Source organism: Oncorhynchus clarkii, chromosome 1 (assembly GCF_045791955.1).
Source record: "Oncorhynchus clarkii lewisi isolate Uvic-CL-2024 chromosome 1, UVic_Ocla_1.0, whole genome shotgun sequence".
Taxonomy (NCBI): Eukaryota; Metazoa; Chordata; class Actinopteri; order Salmoniformes; family Salmonidae; genus Oncorhynchus; species Oncorhynchus clarkii.
The window spans coordinates 83285214-83305694 of NC_092147.1; the positions used below are offsets into that span (position 1 = coordinate 83285214).

General features: G+C 44.3%; 1 protein-coding gene across 1 annotated transcript in view; it reads left to right on the top strand.

Annotated features, from left to right (window-relative positions):
* Positions 1 to 20481, top strand: part of LOC139418016 (solute carrier family 35 member F3-like) — a 161949-nt gene that overhangs the window by 132315 nt on the left and 9153 nt on the right. Inside the window, exons 7-9 of the mRNA XM_071167103.1 lie at positions 6675 to 6783; positions 8634 to 8744; positions 19204 to 19329. Of these exons, the coding sequence (XP_071023204.1) occupies positions 6675 to 6783; positions 8634 to 8744; positions 19204 to 19329 (346 nt within the window). The remainder of the gene's footprint in view (positions 1 to 6674; positions 6784 to 8633; positions 8745 to 19203; positions 19330 to 20481) is intronic.

Consider the following 20481-nt stretch of genomic DNA (forward strand, 5'->3'; position numbering starts at 1 on the left):
CAGTAATGAAATGAAGCATTGCCCTCAACCTCATTAACTGATTATAGTTATAGTGTATTGTTGTCTGTTCGTACGTGGCCTGTTAGTGTCCAGTGTGCTTTATCTTCCCTGTCATCTTTCTGGAGCCTGACCAAAACAACCTCCTACAGCTCCACATCCACACCGCCAGGCCACTCTGCCTAACTGACCAGGACTAACAGTACATAACTACCTAACTGACCAGGACTAACAGTACCTAACTACCTAACTGACCAGGACTAACAGTACCTAACTACCTAACTGACCAGGACTAACAGTACCTAACACCTAACTGACCAGGACTAACAGCACCTAACTACCTAACTGACCAGGACTAACAGTACCTAACTACCTAACTGACCAAGACTAACAGTACATAACTACCTAACTGACCAGGACTAACAGTACCTACCTAACTGACCAGGACTAACAGTACATAACTACCTAACTGACCAGGACTAACAGTACCTAACTGACCAGGACTAACAGTACCTAACTACCTAACTGACCAGGACTAACAGTACCTACCTAACTGACCAGGACTAACAGTACCTACCTAACTGACCAGGACTAACAGTACCTAACTACCTAACTGACCAGGACTAACAGTACATAACTACCTAACTGACCAGGACTAACAGTACCTACCTAACTGACCAGGACTAACAGTACATAACTACCTAACTGACCAGGACTAACAGTACCTAACTGACCAGGACTAACAGTACATAACTACCTAACTGACCAGGACTAACATTACATAACTACCTAACTGACCAGGACTAACAGTACATAACTACCTAACTGACCAGGACTAACAGTACCTAACTACCTAACTGACCAGGACTAACAGTACCTAACTACCTAACTGACCAGGACTAACATTACATAACTACCTAACTGACCAGGACTAACAGTACATAACTACCTAACTGACCAGGACTAACAGTACCTAACTACCTAACTGACCAGGACGAACAGTACATAACTACCTAACTGACCAGGACTAACAGTACCTACCTAACTGACCAGGACTAACAGTACATAACTACCTAACTTACCAGGACTAACAGTACCTACCTAACTGACCAGGACTAAGAGTACCTAACTACCTAACTGACCAGGACTAACAGTACCTACCTAACTGACCAGGACTAACAGTACCTAACTACCTAACTGACCAGGACTAACAGTACCTAACTACCTAACTGACCAGGACTAACAGTACCTACCTAACTGACCAGGACTAACAGTACCTAACTACCTAACTGACCAGGACGAACAGTACATAACTACCTAACTGACCAGGACTAACAGTACCTACCTAACTGACCAGGACTAACAGTACATAACTACCTAACTGACCAGGACTAACAGTACATAACTACCTAACTGACCAGGACTAACAGTACATAACTACCTAACTGACCATGACTAACAGAACCTACCTAACTGACCAGGACTAACAGCACCTAACTACCTAACTGACCAGGACTAACAGTACATAACTAGCTAACTGAGCAGGACTAACAGTACATAACTACCTAACTGACCAGGACTAACAGTACCTACCTAACTGACCAGGACTAAGAGTACCTAACTACCTAACTGACCAGGACTAACAGTACCTACCTAACTGACCAGGACTAACAGTACCTAACTAACTAACTGACCAGGACTAACAGTACCTAACTACCTAACTGACCAGGACTAACAGTACATAACTACCTAACTGACCAGGACTAACAGTACATAACTACCTAACTGACCAGGACTAACAGTACCTAACTACCTAACTGACCAGGACTAACAGTACCTACCTAACTGACCAGGACTAACAGTACCTAACTACCTAACTGACCAGGACGAACAGTACATAACTACCTAACTGACCAGGACTAACAGTACCTACCTAACTGACCAGGACTAACAGTACCTAACTACCTAACTGACCAGGACTAACAGTACATAACTACCTAACTGACCAGGACTAACAGTACCTAACTACCTAACTGACCAGGACTAACAGTACCTACCTAACTGACCAGGACTAACAGTACATAACTACCTAACTGACCAGGACTAACAGTACCTAACTACCTAACTGACCAGGACTAACAGTACCTAACTACCTAACTGACCAGGACTAACAGTACATAACTACCTAACTGACCAGGACTAACAGTACCTAACTACCTAACTGACCAGGACTAACAGTACCTACCTAACTGACCAGGACTAACAGTACATAACTAGCTAACCGAGCAGGACTAACAGTACATAACTACCTAACTGACCAGGACTAACAGTACCTACCTAACTGACCAGGACTAACAGTACCTAACTACCTAACTGACCAGGACTAACAGTACCTAACTGACCAGGACTAACAGTACCTACCTAACTGACCAGGACTAACAGTACATAACTACCTAACTGACCAGGACTAACAGTACCTAACTGACCAGGACTAACAGTACATAACTACCTAACTGACCAGGACTAACAGTACCTAACTGCCTAACTGACCAGGACTAACAGTACCTAACTACCTAACTGACCAGGACTAACAGTACATAACTACCTAACTAACCAGGACTAACAGTACATAACTACCTAACTGACCAGGACTAACAGTACATAACTACCTAACTGACCAGGACTAACAGTACCTAACTACCTAACTGACCAGGACTAACAGCACCTACCTAACTGACCAGGACTAACAGTACCTAACTACCTAACTGACCAGGACTAACAGTACATAACTACCTAACTGACCAGGACTACCTAACTGACCAGGACTAACAGTACCTAACTACCTAACTGACCAGGACAAACAGTACATAACTACCTAACTGACCAGGACTAACAGTACATAACTACCTAACTAACCAGGACTAACAGTACATAACTACCTAACTGACCAGGACTAACAGTACATAACTACCTAACTGACCAGGACTAACAGTACCTAACTGACCAGGACTAACAGTACCTACCTAACTGACCAGGACTAACAGTACCTAACTACCTAACTGACCAGGACTAACAGTACATAACTACCTAACTGACCAGGACTACCTAACTGACCAGGACTAACAGTACCTAACTACCTAACTGACCAGGACAAACAGTACATAACTACCTAACTGACCAGGACTAACAGTACATAACTACCTAACTAACCAGGACTAACAGTACATAACTACCTAACTGACCAGGACTAACAGTACATAACTACCTAACTGACCAGGACTAACAGTACCTAACTGACCAGGACTAACAGTACCTACCTAACTGACCAGGACTAACAGTACCTAACTACCTAACTGACCAGGACTAACAGTACATAACTACCTAACTGACCAGGACTACCTAACTGACCAGGACTAACAGTACCTAACTACCTAACTGACCAGGACTAACAGTACCTACCTAACTGACCAGGACTAACAGTACCTAACTACCTAACTGACCAGGACTAAGAGTACATAACTACCTGTTTGTATAGTGCTGTTTGTGGCCAGCCTAGAAATATAATTACCCTTGAGTAGTCAAACAGTCAAACTTCAAAGTTCTGAGAGACTTTGAACTGCAGTTTTCAACCTCCTGGTGTCCGAACGGCAGGCCAGGCCACTCTGGCAGATAGCCTAAACCTGGAGGCTCAAGCTACAGTAGCTGCCTCACTTGGCATTGTTCAGTTCAGTAATTGATGTGTCAGTAAGATTGTCTAGGTGCAATATAATTTTCTGGTTGGAGGCCTAGATGGGACCAGGACGGGAATGGAGAGCTGGCAGCCTGGATTGGCCTGGGCCGGGATGGGAATGGAGATCTGGCAGCCTGGATTGCCCTGGGCCGGGATGGGAATGGAGATCTGGCAGCCTGGATGGGCCTGGGCCGGGATGGGAATTGAGATCTGGCAGCCTGGATGGGCCCGGGATGGGAATGGAGAGCTGGCAGCCTGGATTGGCCTGGGCCGGGATGGGAATGGAGATCTGGCAGCCTGGATTGGCCTGGGCCGGGATGGGAATGGAGATCTGGCAGCCTGGATGGGCCTGGGCCGGGATGGGAATGGAGATCTGGCAGCCTGGATGGGCCTGGGCCGGGATGGGAATGAACCAGGAGTTCCAGTAACTCCTTACCAGTAAACATACCAGTCTTTATGTTTACCTTTAAGGTATACTTTGGGATTTTGGCAACTAGGTCCTTAATCTACTTTTTGATCTACTTGGTTATCACAGTGACTGTAAGTCTATGGGTATCTGCTAGCATGCTAGAATGCCAAGAGTGTGCAAAGCTGTCATCTAGGCAAAGGGTGGCTACTTTGAAGAATCTAAAATCTAAAATGTATTTTGATTTGTTTAACACTTGTTTACTACTTGATTCCATATGTGTTATTTCATAGTTTTGATGTCTTCACTATTATTCTACAATGTAGAAAATAGCAAAAATAAAGAAAAGTGTCCAAACTTTTGACTGCTCCTGTATATATGTCTTATTTTACATATCGATACTTGGAGTCAAAATATAATTTTAAACTGGGTGGTTTGAACACTGACTGCTGATTGGCTGACAGCCGTATACCACGGGTATGACAAAACATTTGTTTTTACTGCTCTAATTATGTTGGTAACCAGTTTATAAATGCAATAAGGCACCTCGGGGGTTTGTGGTATATGGTCAATATACCACGGCTAAGGGCTGTATCCAGCACTAAGAACAGCCCTTAGCAGTGGTATATTGGCCATATAACACACCCCATATTGCTTAAATATAATATTGTCCAAAATAATATTGTGATATTTAACTGTATCGATTTCCCCCCATCACTAGCATAGACTATGAATACTAACACTAATGTTGTATACTAAAATGTGATTGCGCTTGTTTACATGTGTTTGTGCTGTGTGAGCTTGTGTTTGTTTGTTTGTCTGTGTCTGTACATATACAGTTGAAGTCGGAAGTTTACATACACCTTAGCCAAATATATTTAAACTCATTTTTCACAATTCCTGACATTTAATCCTAGTAAAAATTCCCTGTCTTAGGTCAGTTAGGATCACCACTTTATTTTAAGAATGTGAAATGTCAGAATAATAGTAGAGAGAATTATTTATTTCAGCTTTTATTTCTTTCATCACATTCCCAGTGGGTCAAAAGTTTACATACACTCAATTAGTATTTGGTAGCATTGCCTTTAAATTGTTTAACTTGGGTCAAACGTTTCGTGTAGCCTTCCACAAGCTTCCCACTATAAGTTGGGTGAATTTGGCCCATTCCTCCTGACAGAGCTGGTGTAACTGAGTCAGGTTTGTAGGCCTCCTTGCTCGCAAATGCTTTTTCAGTTCTGCCCACAAATTTTCTATAGGATTGAGGTCAGGGCTTTGTGATTGCCACTCCAATACCTTGACTTTGTTGGCTTTAAGCCATTTTTCCACAGCTTTGGAAGTATGCTTGGGGTCATTGTCCATTTGGAAGACCCATTTGTGACCAAGCTTTAACTTCCTGACTGATGTCTTGATGTTGCTTCAATATATCCACATAAGTTTCCTTCCTCGTGATGCCATCTATTTTGTGAAGTGCACCAGTCCCTCCTGCAGCAAAGCACCCCAACAACATGATGCTGCCACCCCCGTGCTTCACGGTTGGCATAGTGTTCTTCGGGCTTGCAAGCATTCCCCTTTTTCCTCCAAACATAATGATGGTCATTATGGCCAAATTGTTCTATTTTTGTTTCATGACACCAGAGGACATTTCTCCTAAAAGTACGATCTTTGTCCCCATGTGCAGTTGCAAACCATAGTCTGGCTTTTTTATGGTGGTTTTGGAGCAGTGGCTTCTTCCTTGCCGAGTGGCCTTTCAGGTTATGTCGATATAGGACTCGTTTTACTGTGGATATAGATACTTTTGTACCCATTTCCTCCAGGATCTTCACAAGGTCCTTTGCTGTTGTTCTGGGGTTTATTTGCACTTTTCGCAAAGTACGTTCATCTCTAGGAGACAGAACGCGTCTCCTTCCTGAACGGTATGACATCTGCGTGGTCCCATGGTGTTTATACTTGCGTACTATTGTTTGTACAGATGAATGTGGTATCTTCAGGCGTTTCGAAATTGCTCCCAAGGATAAATCAGACTTGTGGAGGTCTACTATTTTTCTTCTGAGGTCTTGGCTGTTTCCCCATGATGTCAAGTAAAGAGGCACTGAGTTTGAAGGTAGGCATTGAAATATATCCACAGGTGCACCTCCAATTGACTCAAATGATGTCATTTAGATTATCAGAAGCTTCTAAAGCCATCACGTAATTTTCTGGAATTTTCCAAGCTGTTTAAAGGCACAGTCAACTATAAACCTCTGACCCACTGGAATTGTGATACAATGAATTATAAGTTAAATAATCTGTCTGTAAACATTTGTTGGAAAAATTACTTGTGTCATGCACAAAGTAGATGTCCTAACCGACTTGCCAAAATTATAGTTTGCTAACAAGAAATTTGTGGAGTGGTTGAAAAACAAGTTTTAATGACTCCAACCTAAGTGTATGTAAACAGCCGACTTTAACTGTACATGTACCTGTGTACTGTGCATGTGTGTGTTTTTTGTGTGTGTGTGCATGCATGCCTGTGGGTGTTCATCTGTGTGTGTTCCTCTCTAGGGAGTGTTGTCGGTTCTTTGGGGACGACGGGCTGACAGCCAAGGTGTTCTTCACTAAGGTGGCTCCGTTTGGATTGCTGTGGATCCTCACCAACTACCTGTACCTACAGGTACTGTGCTGCTTTCCCCCCATCCTGGTGTGTGTGTGTGTGTGTGTGTGTGTGTGTGTGTGTGTGTGTGTGTGTGTGTGGACTGTGACAGTATTGTATAGTGCCTTCAGGTGTAACAGGTGTCACTGTGCTAGCTAGAGGTCGACCGATTATGATTTTTCAACGCCAATAACGATACCGATTATTGGAGGACCAAAAAAAGCAGATACCGATTAATCGGCCTATTTTTATATATATATTTGTAATGAAGACAATTACAACAATACTGAATGAACACTTTTATTTTTTCATAAATCAAATCAATTTAGTCTCAAATAAATATTGAAACATGTTCAATTTGGTTTAAATAATGCAAAAACACAGTGTTGGAGAAGAAAGTAAAAGTGCAATATGTAAGAAAGCTAACGTTTAAGTTCCTTGCTCAGAACATGAGAACATATGAAATCTGGTGGTTCCTTTTAACATGAGTCTTCAATATTCCCAGTTAAGAAGTTTTAGGTTGTAGTTATTTTAGGAATTATAGGACTATTTCTCTCTTTACCGTTTGTATTTCATATCTTTGACTATTGGATGTTCTTATAGGCACTTTAGTATTGCCAGCCTAATCTCGGGAGTTGATAGGCTTGAAGTCATAAACAGTGCTGTGCATCAAGCCAACGAGCTGCTGGCAAACGCAGTAAAGTGCTGTTTGAATGAATGCTGCGTGCTGCTGCTTACAACCGCTCAGTCAGACTGCTCTATCAAATCATAGACTTAATTATAATATAATAACACACACAAATACGAGCCTTAGGTCATTAATGTAGTAAAATCCGGAAACTATAATTTCGAAAACAAAACATTTAATCTTTCAGTGAAATACAGAACCGTTCCGTATTTAAACGAATGGGCAGCAACCCTAAGTCTAAATATTGCTGTTACATTGTACAACCTTCAATGTTATGTCATAATTATGTAAAATTCTGGCAAATTAATTACGGTCTTTGTTAGGAAGAAATGGTCTTCAGTTCAGTTCGCAATGAGCCAGGCGGCCCAAACTGCTGCATATACCCTGACTGCTTGCACGGAACGCAAGACACAGTTTCCCTAGTTAAAAGAAATTCATGTTAGCAGGCAATATTAACTAAATATGCAGGTTTAAATTTTGTATACTTGTGATTTTAAGAAAGCCATTGATGTTTATGGTTAGGTACATTGGTGCAACGACAGTGCTTTTTTCGCGAATGCGCTTTTTAAATCACTAATCATTTGGCGAAGTAGGCTGTGATTCGATGATACATTAACAGGCACCTCATTGATTATATGCAACGCAGGACAAGCTAGATAAACTAGTAATATCATCAACCATACAGTATGTAGTTAACTAGTGATTATGTTAAGATTGATTGTTTTTTATAAGATAAGTTTAATGCTAGCTAGCAACTTACCTTGGCTCCTTGCTGCACTCCCGTAACAGGTGGTCAGCCTGCCACAAAGTCTCCTCGTGGAGTGCAATGTAATCGGCTATAATAGGAGTCCAAAAATGCCGATTACCGATTGTTATGAAAACTTGAAATCGGCCCTAATTAACCACCCATTTTGATTAATCGGTCGACCTCTAGTGCTAGCTTAGCGGTATAGCTTCCTTCTAGTGCTAGCTTAGCGGTATAGCTTCCTTCTAGTGCTAGTTTAGCGGTATAGCTTCCTTCTAGTGCTAGCTTAGCGGTATAGCTTCCTTCACCATCCCTGTCCCCTTACTGGACTCAAACTATTGATCCTCTGCTTCAAAAACGTAGCCAACTACACCACCGAAAATCTATCAATTGGGCGAAGTCATTTTAAGCTGTGACGTGATCCTGTCTCTAACACAGGCCCTGAGGAAGATCAACACTACAGACGTGTCAGCTCTGTTCTGCTGCAACAAGGCCTTCGTATTCCTGCTCTCTTGGATCGTACTGAGAGACCGCTTCATGGGGGTCAGGGTGAGTTACAGTGTGTGTGTGTGTGTGTGTGTGTGTGTGTGTGTGTGTGTGTGTTTGTGTGTGCGCGTGTGTGTGTGTGTGTGTGTGTGTGCGTGTGTGTGTGTGTGTGATGCACAAAGTCTGTCAGGAGATGTCCAGGGAACCTACGAAGAGATAACATTCTGACTGGAGATTCCTCCAGTTATGAGTAGATAAGAGTTCATTTCAGGGCTAGATAAAAATGTCTCCTAATTAAGATCACAGACTCAGTTTCAGTTGGACTAGCTAGGTCCTACCTAATTAAGACCACAGACTCAGTCTCAGTTGGACTAGCTCACAGACTCAGTCTCAGTTGGACAAGCTAGGTCCTACCTAATTAAATCAAATCAAATCAAATCAAATTTTATTTGTCACATACACATGGTTAGCAGATGTTAATGCGAGTGTAGCGAAATGCTTGTGCTTCTAGTTCCGACAATGCAGTAATAACCAACAAGTAATCTAGCTAACAATTCCAAAACTACTACCTTATAGACACAAGTGTAAGGGGATAAAGAATATGTACATAAAGATATATGAATGAGTGATGGTACAGAGCGGCATAGGCAAGATACAGTAGATGGTATTGAGTGCAGTATATACATATGAGAGACCGTGGCATAGTTAAAGTGGCTAGTGATACATGTATTACATAAGGATGCAGTAGATGATATAGAGTACAGTATATACATATACATATGAGATGAGTAATGTAGGGAACATTATATTAGGTAGCATTGTTTAAAGTGGCTAGTGATATATTTTACATCATTTCCCATCAATTCCCATTATTAAAGTGGCTGGAGTTGAGTCAGTGTGTTGGCAGCAGCCACTCAATGTTAGTGGTGGCTGTTTAACAGTCTGATGGCCTTGAGATAGAAGCTGTTTTTCAGTCTCTCGGTCCCAGCTTTGATGCACCTGTACTGACCTCGCCTTCTGGATGATAGCGGGGTGAACAGGCAGTGGTTGCTGTCCTTGATGATCTTTATGGCCTTCCTGTGACATCGGGTGGTGTAGGTGTCCTGGAGGGCAGGTAGTTTGCCCCCGGTGATGCGTTGTGCAGACCTCACTACCCTCTGGAGAGCCTTACGGTTGTGGGCGGAGCAGTTGCCGTACCAGGCGGTGATACAGCCCGACAGGATGCTCTCGATTGTGCATCTGTAGAAGTTTGTGAGTGCTTTTGGTGATAAGCCGAATTTCTTCAGCCTCCTGAGGTTGAAGAGGCGCTGCTGCGCCTTCTTCACGATGCTGTCTGTGTGGGTGGACCAATTCAGTTTGTCTGTGATGTGTACGCCGAGGAACTTAAAACTTACTACCCTCTCCACTACTGTTCCATCGATGTGGATAGGGGGGTGTTCCCTCTGCTGTTTCCTGAAGTCCACAATCATCTCCTTAGTTTTGTTGACGTTGAGTGTGAGGTTATTTTCCTGACACCACACTCCGAGGCCCCTCACTTCCTCCCTGTAGGCCGTCTCGTCGTTGTTGGTAATCAAGCCTACCACTGTTGTGTCGTCCGCAAACTTGATGATTGAGTTGGAGGCGTGCATGGCCACGCAGTCGTGGGTGAACAGGGAGTACAGGAGAGGGCTCAGAACGCACCCTTGTGGGGCCCCAGTGTTGAGGATCAGCGGGGTGGAGATGTTGTTGCCTGCCCTCACCACCTGGGGGCGGCCCGTCAGGAAGTCCAGTACCCAGTTGCACAGGGCGGGGTCGAGACCCAGGGTCTCGAGCTTGATGACGAGGTTGGAGGGCACTATGGTGTTAAATGCCGAGCTGTAGTCGATGAACAGCATTCTCACATAGGTATTCCTCTTGTCCAGATGGGTTAGGGCAGTGTGCAGTGTGGTTGAGATTGCATCGTCTGTGGACCTATTTGGGCGGTAAGCAAATTGGAGTGGGTCTAGGGTGTCAGGTAGGGTGGAGGTGATATGGTCCTTGACTAGTCTCTCAAAGCACTTCATGATGACGGAAGTGAGTGCTACGGGACGGTAGTCGTTTAGCTCAGTTACCTTAGCTTTCTTGGGAACAGGAACAATGGTGGCCCCCTTGAAGCATGTGTGAACAACAGACTGGGATAGGGATTGATTGAATATGTCCGTAAACACACCAGCCAGCTGGTCTGCGCATGCTCTGAGGGCGCGGCTGGGGATGCCGTCTGGGCCTGCAGCCTTGCGAGGGTTGACACGTTTAAATGTTTTCCTCACGTCGGCTGCAGTGAAGGAGAGTCCGCATGTTTTAGTTGCGGGCAGTGTCAGTGGCACTGTATTGTCCTCAAAGCGGGCAAAAAAGTTATTATTTAGTCTGCCTGGGAGCAAGACATCCTGGTCCATGACGGTGCTGGTTCTCTTTTTGTAATCCGTGATTGACTGTAGACCCTGCCACATACCTCTTGTGTCTGAGCCGTTGAATTGAGATTCTACTTTGTCTCTATACTGACGCTTAGCTTGTTTGATTGCCTTGCGGAGGGAATAGTTACACTGTTTGTATTCGGTCATATTTCCAGTCACCTTGCCCTGATTAAAAGCAGTGGTTCGCGCTTTCAGTTTCAGACCACAGACTCAGTCTCAGTTGGACTAGCTAGGTCCTACCTAATTAAGACCACAGACTCAGTCTCAGTTGAACAAGCTAGGTCCTACCTAATTAAGACCACAGACTCAGTCTCAGTTGGACTAGCTAGGTCCTACCTAATTAAATTACAGCAGACAGTAATTAACTGTGTCCTGGATTCCCTGTTCTAGTGGGCTTTAACCTGGATGAACCAGAGGCTAATGGCTCCCTGCCTCCCAGACTCTAACACTTCCCTTCTATTAAAAATGATATTGGGTTAGAGGATAGTTTGCATCACAAATGGCACTCTATTTCCTTTATAGTGCACTATTTTTTAGCCCTATGGGCCCTGGTCAGAAGTAGTATTACATAGGGAATAGGGTGCCTTTTGGGAAGCAGCCCAAACCCTCTCTGTCCTGGAGCCCTGCGTTCCCCGAAGTAATGAAGAGTATTAAGTATTAAGAGTTGAGGGCAAGGGGAGCTGACCTGGGTTCAGAAGAGTTGAGGGCATGGGGAACTGACCTGGGTTCAGAAGGGTTGAGGGCATGGGGAGCTGACCTGGGTTCAGAAGGGTTGAGGGCATGGGGAGCTGACCTGGGTTCAGAAGAGTTGAGGGCATGGGGAACTGATCTGGGTTCAGAAGAGTTGAGGGCATGGGGAACTGATCTGGGTTCAGAAGAGTTGAGGGCATGGGGAACTGACCTGGGTTCAGAAGAGTTGAGGGCATGGGGAACTGACCTGGGTTCAGAAGAGTTGAGGGCATGGGGAACTGACCTGGGTTCAGAAGAGTTGAGAGCATGGGGACCTGACCTGGGTTCAGAAGAGTTGAGGGCATGGGGAACTGACCTGGGTTCAGAAGAGTTGAGGGCATGGGAAACTAACCTGGGTTCAGAAGAGTTGAGGGCATGGAGAGCAGACCTGGGTTCAGAAGAGTTGATGACATGGGGAACTGACCTGTGTTCAGAAGAGTTGAGGGCATGGAGAGCAGACCTGGGTTCAGAAGAGTTGAGGGCATGGGGAACTGATCTGGGTTCAGAAGAGTTGAGGGCATGGGGAACTGACCTGGGTTCAAAAGAGTTGACATGGAGAACTGATCTGGGTTCAGAAGAGTTGAGGGCATGGGGAACTGACCTGGGTTCAGAAGAGTTGAGGGCATGGGGAACTGACCTGGGTTCAGAAGAGTTGAGGGCATGGGGAACTGACCTGGGTTCAGAAGAGTTGAGGGCATGGGGAACTGACCTGGGTTCAGAAGAGTTGAGAGCATGGAGAGCAGACCTGGGTTCAGAAGAGTTGATGACATGGGGAACTGACCTGGGTTCAGAAGAGTTGAGGGCATGGAGAGCAGACCTGGGTTCAGAAGAGTTGAGGGCATGGGGAACTGACCTGGGTTCAGAAGAGTTGAGGGCATGGGGAACTGACCTGGGTTCAGAAGAGTTGAGGGCATGGAGAACTGATCTGGGTTCAGAAGAGTTGAGGGCGTGGGGAACTGACCTGGGTTCAGAAGAGTAGAGGGCATGGGGAACTGACCTGGGTTCAGAAGAGTTGAGGTCGTGGGGAACTGAATGGGTTCAGAAGAGTTGAGGGCGTGGGGAACTGAATGGGTTCAGAAGAGTTGAGGGCATGGAGAACTGAATGGGTTCAGAAGAGTTGAGGTCGTGGGGAACTGAATGGGTTCAGAAGAGTTGAGGGCGTGGGGAACTGTAAGTTGCTGGGAATAAGTAAGTTGCTGGATACAGTTCCTTGCAAAAGTATTCACCCCCCTTGGCATTTTTCCTATTTTGTTGCATTACAACCTGTAATTTAAATAAATAGATTTTTATTTGGATTTCCTGTAATGGACAGACACATAATAGTCCAAATTGGTGAAGTGAAATGGAAAAAAATACTTGTTTAAAAAAAGTAAATGAAAATGCTACGAAGCCCCTAAATAAGATCTGGTGCAACCAATTACCTTCTGAAGTCACATAATTAGTTAAATCAAGTCCACCTATAATAAGGTCCAGAGTCTGCAACACCACTAAGCAAGGGGCACCACCAAGCAAGCGGCACTATGAAGACCAAGGACCTCTCCAAATTGGTCAGGGACAAAGTTGTGGAGAAGTACAGATCAGGGTTGTGTTATAAAAAAATATCAGAAACTTTGAACATCACACGGAGCACCATTAATTCAACTAAGAGTGGCCAGAAAAAAAGCCATTGCTTAAAGAAAAAAATAAGCAAACACGTTTGGTGTTTGCCAAAAGGCATGTGGGTGGCTCCCCAAACATATGGAAGAAGGTACTCTGGTCAGATGAGACTAGAATTGAGCTTTTTGGCCATCAAGGAAAACGCTATGTCTGGTGCAAACCCAACACCTCTCATCACCCCGAGTATACCATCCCTGGTGGTGGCAGCATCATGCTGTGGGGATGTTTTTCATCGACAGGGAATGGGAAACTGGTCCGAATTGAAGGAATGATGGATGGTGCTAAATACAGGGAAATTCTTGAGGGAAACCTGTTTCAGTTTTCCTGAGATTTGAGACTGGGACGGAGGTTCACCTTCCAGCAGGACAATGACCATAAGCATTCTGCTAAAGCAACACTCAAGTGGTTTAAGGGGAAACATATAAATGTCTTGGAATGGCCTCGTCAAAGCCCAGACGTCAATCCAATTGAGAACCTGTGGTATGACTTTAAGATTGTTGTACACCAGCGGAACCCATCCAACTTGAAGGAGCAGGAGAAGTTTTGCCTTGAAGAATGGACAAAAATCCCAGTGGCTATATGTGCCAAGCTTATAGAGACACACCCCAAGATACTTGCAGCTGTAATTGCTGCAAAAGGTGGCTCTACTTTGGGAGGGTGAAAAGTTATGCATGCTGAAGTTTTCTGTTTTATTGTCTTATTTCTTGTTTGATTCACAATAAAACATATTTTACATCTTCAAAGTGGTAGGCATGTTGTGTTTCAAATTATACAAACACCCCAAAAATCCATTTTCCTTCCAGGTTGTAAGGCAACAAAATAGGAAAAATGCCAAGGGGGGTGAATACTTTCGCAAGCCACTGTAGAACCAAGCTAAGGATGTCCTGGCTGGCTGAGAGTTCCCTTCTCTGAAAAGCCTCATGTAGAAACTGAAGTGTGTCCTTGTAATGACATGATTTATATATGATCTTCTGAACTGAAACTGTTACCTCTCAGAGAGATGGAGAAGACAGGAAGGAGTCTTGATGCAGAGCGGGATTCCCGGGTCGCCATCGGGACCCGACAGAGAAGTGTGTGGCGCGGTCTATTATTGTATAATAGTGGTATTGCACTATGCAATCTGGCAGGAGTGGCTCAAACTCATGAAGCAGCCCAGACAAAAAGTCACGGTACCAAACATGATGTCCCACACAGACCTCTGTCTTGATGAACCTGTAGTCTACATTTAAAACTCCCTACTAGGTCCCAGGCAGTCCACGTATTCAGAGTAGAAAGACTGATTCAGCATCAGGTCCCCCTGGCCATATAATCATATTCATCATGATCTCAAAGGTCAAACTGATCCTAGATCAGCCCTCTTATATGTATTCTGAGACTTTATAAATAGAAGTTCAGGTCTCTCTTGCAAAATATGTTTGATCTCACTGTGACTAATCCGGATAAATGAATGAATGTGTGTATGTATGTACTGTTTGTGTGAATAACTGGAGGGAAGATCTGGAAGGAAAACACCTAATCGGAATGTCTCTCTCTCTCCCTCTAATTCTCTCTCTCTCTCTCTCTCCTGTCATTATCCCTCACTACCCCCATCTGTGATGAAAGCTCTGAGTAATCCTCCCATTTCTTTCTTTCTCTCTCTCTTTCTCTCTCTCTCTCTCTCTCTCTCTCTCTCCCTCTAATTTTCTCTCTCTCTCTCTCTCTGTCTCTCTCTCTTTCTCTCTTTCTCTCTCCCTCTAATTCTCTCTCTCTCTGTCTCTCTCTCTCTCTCTCTCTCTTACTCTCTCTCTCTGACTGTTGATGGGTATTGCAGTGTTTTGATGTCTGCAGTAATGCGGAGGATCTTGGATGGGCTTTCCTTCATATGAAAATGAAGAGAGAAGGGGAGAGGATACGAGGGGGAGAGGCTGGGGAGAGTCCAATCATCCCTTTGAAGTATGACAGTGTTCTGGTACTTAGCTTGGGCTATTTCATGGGTGAGGTGGGTGGATAGCTGTCAGTAGGAGAATGGTATATAAGGGATGGCATCTCTCCCATACTGTACCTACAGTGTATTCAGAAAGTATTCATACCCCTTGACTTATTCTACATTTTGTTGTGTTACAGCCTTTATTCTAATCTACACATAGACATGGTTAATTATTGCTTTGCAAAAAATCATTTAATCAATTTTAGAATAAGGCTGTAACGTAACAAAATGTGGAAAAAGTCAAGAGGTCAGAATACTTTCCCAATGCAATTCATGTGGGCGGGAGGGGGCGGCAGGGTAGCCTAGTGGTTAGAGAGTTGGACTAGTAACCGGAAGGTTGCAAGGTCAAACCCCCGAGCTGCAAGGTACAAATCTGTCGTTCTGCCCCTGAACACCCACTGTTCCTAGGCTGTCTTTGAAAATAAGAATTTGTTCTTAACTGACTTGCCTAGTTAAATAAAGGATAAATATATTTAAAAAAATGTACAGGTAACTACCAAAATAAAGGAAACACCAACATAAAGACTCTTAACAGGGTTGATTCACCACGAGCCAGAACAGCTTCAATGTGCCTTGGCATAGATTCTACAATTGTCTGGAACTCTATTGGAGGGATGTGACACCATTCCTCCACGAGAAACTGGTGGAAACGCTGTCTCAGGCGCCTGCTCCAGAATCTCCCGTAAGTGTTCATTTGGGATGAGATCTGGTGGCTAAGACCAGGCCATGGCATATGGTCTACATCGTTTTCATGTTCACCATTCAGTGACCACTCGCGCGCTGTGGATGGGGGCATTGTCATCCTATGGGGGGGAGGGGGGGGCATAGCCATGGTAGACAAAATAATGGCCCTAAACATGATGCTTAATTAACTCAGGAACCACACCTGGGTTGAAGCACCTGCTTTCAATACACTTTGTATCCCTCATGTACTCAAGTATTTCCTTTATTTTGGCAGTTACAATATACTCAGAGATATGCAGGTATCTCAGAGTCCTGTATCTCTCTCCTGTAGTTTTATGTTGTTATGGAGAGGTGTGAGAGTAACATTGCCTAGGCTTTAGCTCAGCGAGCTAGCACAGTCTCCCTTGTGGCACATGAGACCCACCCAGGTTCTAAACCAATCAGTCACACATACATTTCTCAGCTGGGGTTTTGTCTTTTCATTTAACCTTTATTGATCTAGGAAAGACTCTTGGGGTGAGAAAGGTCTTCTGCGAGTGTGGCCTGGTGTTGTGGTGGAGTGGTGGGAGTGACAGACTGCCTCAGCAGAGCCCAGACCCAGTCTTGGTCCATTTCCCCATTCCCTGACAGTGGGTTTGCTGACACAGCAGTGTGTGAGAAAGGAAAACAAATTGCTGTGTCCAATCACTGAGGGGTCCGTGTCCCAGGAAACCAAGCAGCAAAGCAGCAGGCTTTCTCAGAGAAACAAATCTCTGTAGAGAGGTAACTGACCATAGAATGAGCCATATTGAGTATACCCATGGGTCTCCCAGTCAAATTGCCATGGTATGAGGTGCGTTGTCCCTAGTCATTTTTATTTCTATGTGACTGACATAGCTGGCGTTTCTAGAGAATGGACATCCCCATTCTATTTTTTATGTAGCTAGAGAGGTGACTGAAAGGCAGGCAGCCTGCACTGCAGAGAGAGAGAGAGAGAGAGAGAGAGAGAGAGAGAGAGAGAGAGAGAGAGAGAGAGAGAGAGAGAGAGAGAGAGAGAGAGAGAGAGAGAGAGAGAGAGAGAGAGAGAGAGAGAGAGAGAGAGAGAACCCATTGTACCCCTTGGCTCTGTCCAGGTGTAAGCAGTGCTTAATTTGGGCCACATCCTGCCAAAACAGGATCTGGCACCTTTAAAAACAAAAAAATATTTGTTCCGGTACCTCACTCTAATGCTCACTTTTTGTTCCGGCATTTCCCGATTTACAAATGAAGCACCGGGCATAACCACATGGGTTGTTTATCTTCCTGACACCTCTCTAATGCAGTGCTAATCCACTCTGCTGGCCCAAGCCAAGTCCCTATTCATTACACACACACAGATACACAGACACACACACACAGACACAGACACACACACACACACACACACAGACACACACACACACACACACAGCCATCAATCCTTTCCTGTATGGGAGACTGTCTTTGCTGATTGGAAAGCACTGGGCCCTGGACCAGATAGTATATGATTATCATGACTGTGTTTGTGGTTGTGTGTGTCTTTGCATTGTGTTCACCATTACACCAGTAACAGATATTACTGTGGGAGGGAACGGCTGGAGGAAAGGAAGAGGGAACGGCTGGAGGAAAGGAAGAGGGAACTGCTGGAGGAAAGGAAGAGGGAACAGCTGGAGGAAAGGAAGAGGGAATGGCTGGAGGAAAGGAAGAGGGAATGGCTGGAGGAAAGGAAGAGGGAATGGCTGGAGGAAAGGAAGAGGGAACAGCTGGAGGAAAGGAAGAGGGAACGGCTGGAGGAAAGGGAGGGGGAATGGCTGGAGGAAAGGAAGAGGGAACAGCTGGAGGAAAGGAAGAGGGAACAGCTGGAGGAAAGGAAGAGGGAACGGCTGGAGGAAAGGAAGAGGGGACGGCTGGAGGAAAGGGAGGGGGGACGGCTGGAGGAAAGGAAGAGGGAACGGCTGGAGGAAAGGGAGGGGGAATGGCTGGAGGAAAGGTAGGGGGAATGGCTGGAGGAAAGGAAGAGGGAACAGCTGGAGGAAAGGAAGAGGGAACGGCTGGAGGAAACGGAGGGGGAATGGCTGGAGGAAAGGAAGAGGGGACGGCTGGAGGAAAGGGAGGCGGAATGGCTGGAGGAAAGGGAGGCGGAATGGCTGGAGGAAAGGAAGAGGGAACGACTGGAGGAAAGGAAGAGGGAACGACTGGAGGAAAGGAAGAGGGAACAGCTGGAGGAAAGGAAGAGGGAACGGCTGGAGGAAAGGGAGAGGGAACGGCTGGAGGAAAGGAAGAGGGAACGGCTGGAGGAAAGGAAGAGGGAACGGCTGGAGGAAAGGAAGAGGGAACGGCTGGAGGAAAGGAAGAGGGAACGGCTGGAGGAAAGGAAGAGGGAACGGCTGGAGGAAAGGAAGAGGGAACGGCTGGAGGAAAGGAAGAGGGAACGGCTGGAGGAAAGGAAGAGGGAACAGCTGGAGGAAAGGGAGGGGAAAGTGAAAGTCAGGGACAAACATATACACACGCACAAACACAAACTCTGTCACTCTGACACACACACACACAAGGCCATTGGGGTGTGAATCTCTTCAGTGCTACTGTAAGGTCTCTGACAGTAACTTACCACCCTGGCTGGGCCCAAAGCTGCTCCAGGTTTTACTACCTGTCTTAGGCTGTATCCCAAATACACCATATTCCCTTTATAGTGCACTACTTGTGACCAGGGCCCATGGGTGCCATTTGGGACACATTCAGTACTTACTGTTTGATGATCTGATCTCAGACCAGTATAAAAGTACATCAGAAGTGGATCCTGGTGTGTCAAGTCAACAGTGACTCTTCTTTCTAAGCAGTAAAATGTATTTATGGTAGATTGAACTGCAGGTGAGATACTTGTACTTTCACACTATGAATAAATTCAGCTTGAATTCAAAGTGAAAGAATCCCGGTTCAACCCTCCCCTTCCTCCTTCTACACTATCTTGTCCAATATAGTGTAAACAGTGCCCCACTCCTTAAAAAAACCTGCTAAGTGGTATATATTGTAATATGTCCTCTCTCCACCTTTCCCTGTGCAGATCGTGGCGGCCATCTTTGCCATCGCTGGCATCGTGATGATGACGTACGCTGACGGTTTCCACAGCCACTCTGTCATGGGGATCACCTTCGTTGTGGCCTCCGCTTCTATGTCTGCACTCTACAAGGTACTTCTCTACTCTATGAACAAACACGCAAACACACACACATTCTCACACACAGGACACATTTGTTTGCTTAACTGTGAGACATGGTACAGTCTTCTCTTAAAAGACAGAATCAAAGGAACACCTCATTCTTTGTGTTTGAAATGAATAAATACGTGGGTTTTTTGTGGTCGAAAGGAATGAATACATGGTTATTTTTTGTGGTTGAAAGGAATGAATACATGGTTATTCTTTGTGGTTGAAAGGAATGAATACATGGTTATTCTTTGTGGTTGAAAGGAATGAATACATGGTTATTCTTTGTGGTTGAAAGGAATGAATACATGGTTATTCTTTGTGGTTGAAAGGAATGAATACATGGTTATTCTTTGTGGTTGAAAGGAATGAATACATGGTTATTCTTTGTGATTGAAAGGAATGAATACATGGTTATTCTTTGTGATTGAAAGGAATGAATACATGGTTATTCTTTGTGGTTGAAAGGAATGAATACATGGTTATTCTTTGTGGTTGAAAGGAATGAATACATGGTTATTCTTTGTGGTTGAAAGGAATGAATACATGGTTATTCTTTGTGGTTGAAAGGAATGAATACATGGTTATTCTTTGTGATTGAAAGGAATGAATACATGGTTATTCTTTGTGGTTGAAAGGAATGAATACATGGTTATTCTTTGTGGTTGAAAGGAATGAATACATGGTTATTCTTTGTGGTTGAAAGGAATGAATACATGGTTATTTTTTTGTGGTTGAATGGAATTAATACATGGTTATTCTTTGTGGTTGAAAGGAATGAATACATGGTTATTCTTTGTGATTGAAAGGAATGAATACATGGTTATTCTTTGTGGTTGAAAGGAATGAATACATGGTTATTCTTTGTGGTTGAAAGGAATGAATACATGGTTATTCTTTGTGGTTGAAAGGAATGAATACATGGTTATTCTTTGTGGTTGAAAGGAATGAATACATGGTTATTCTTTGTGATTGAAAGGAATGAATACATGGTTATTCTTTGTGGTTGAAAGGAATGAATACATGGTTATTCTTTGTGGTTGAAAGGAATGAATACATGGTTATTCTTTGTGGTTGAAAGGAATGAATACATGGTTATTCTTTGTGGTTGAAAGGAATGAATACATGGTTATTTTT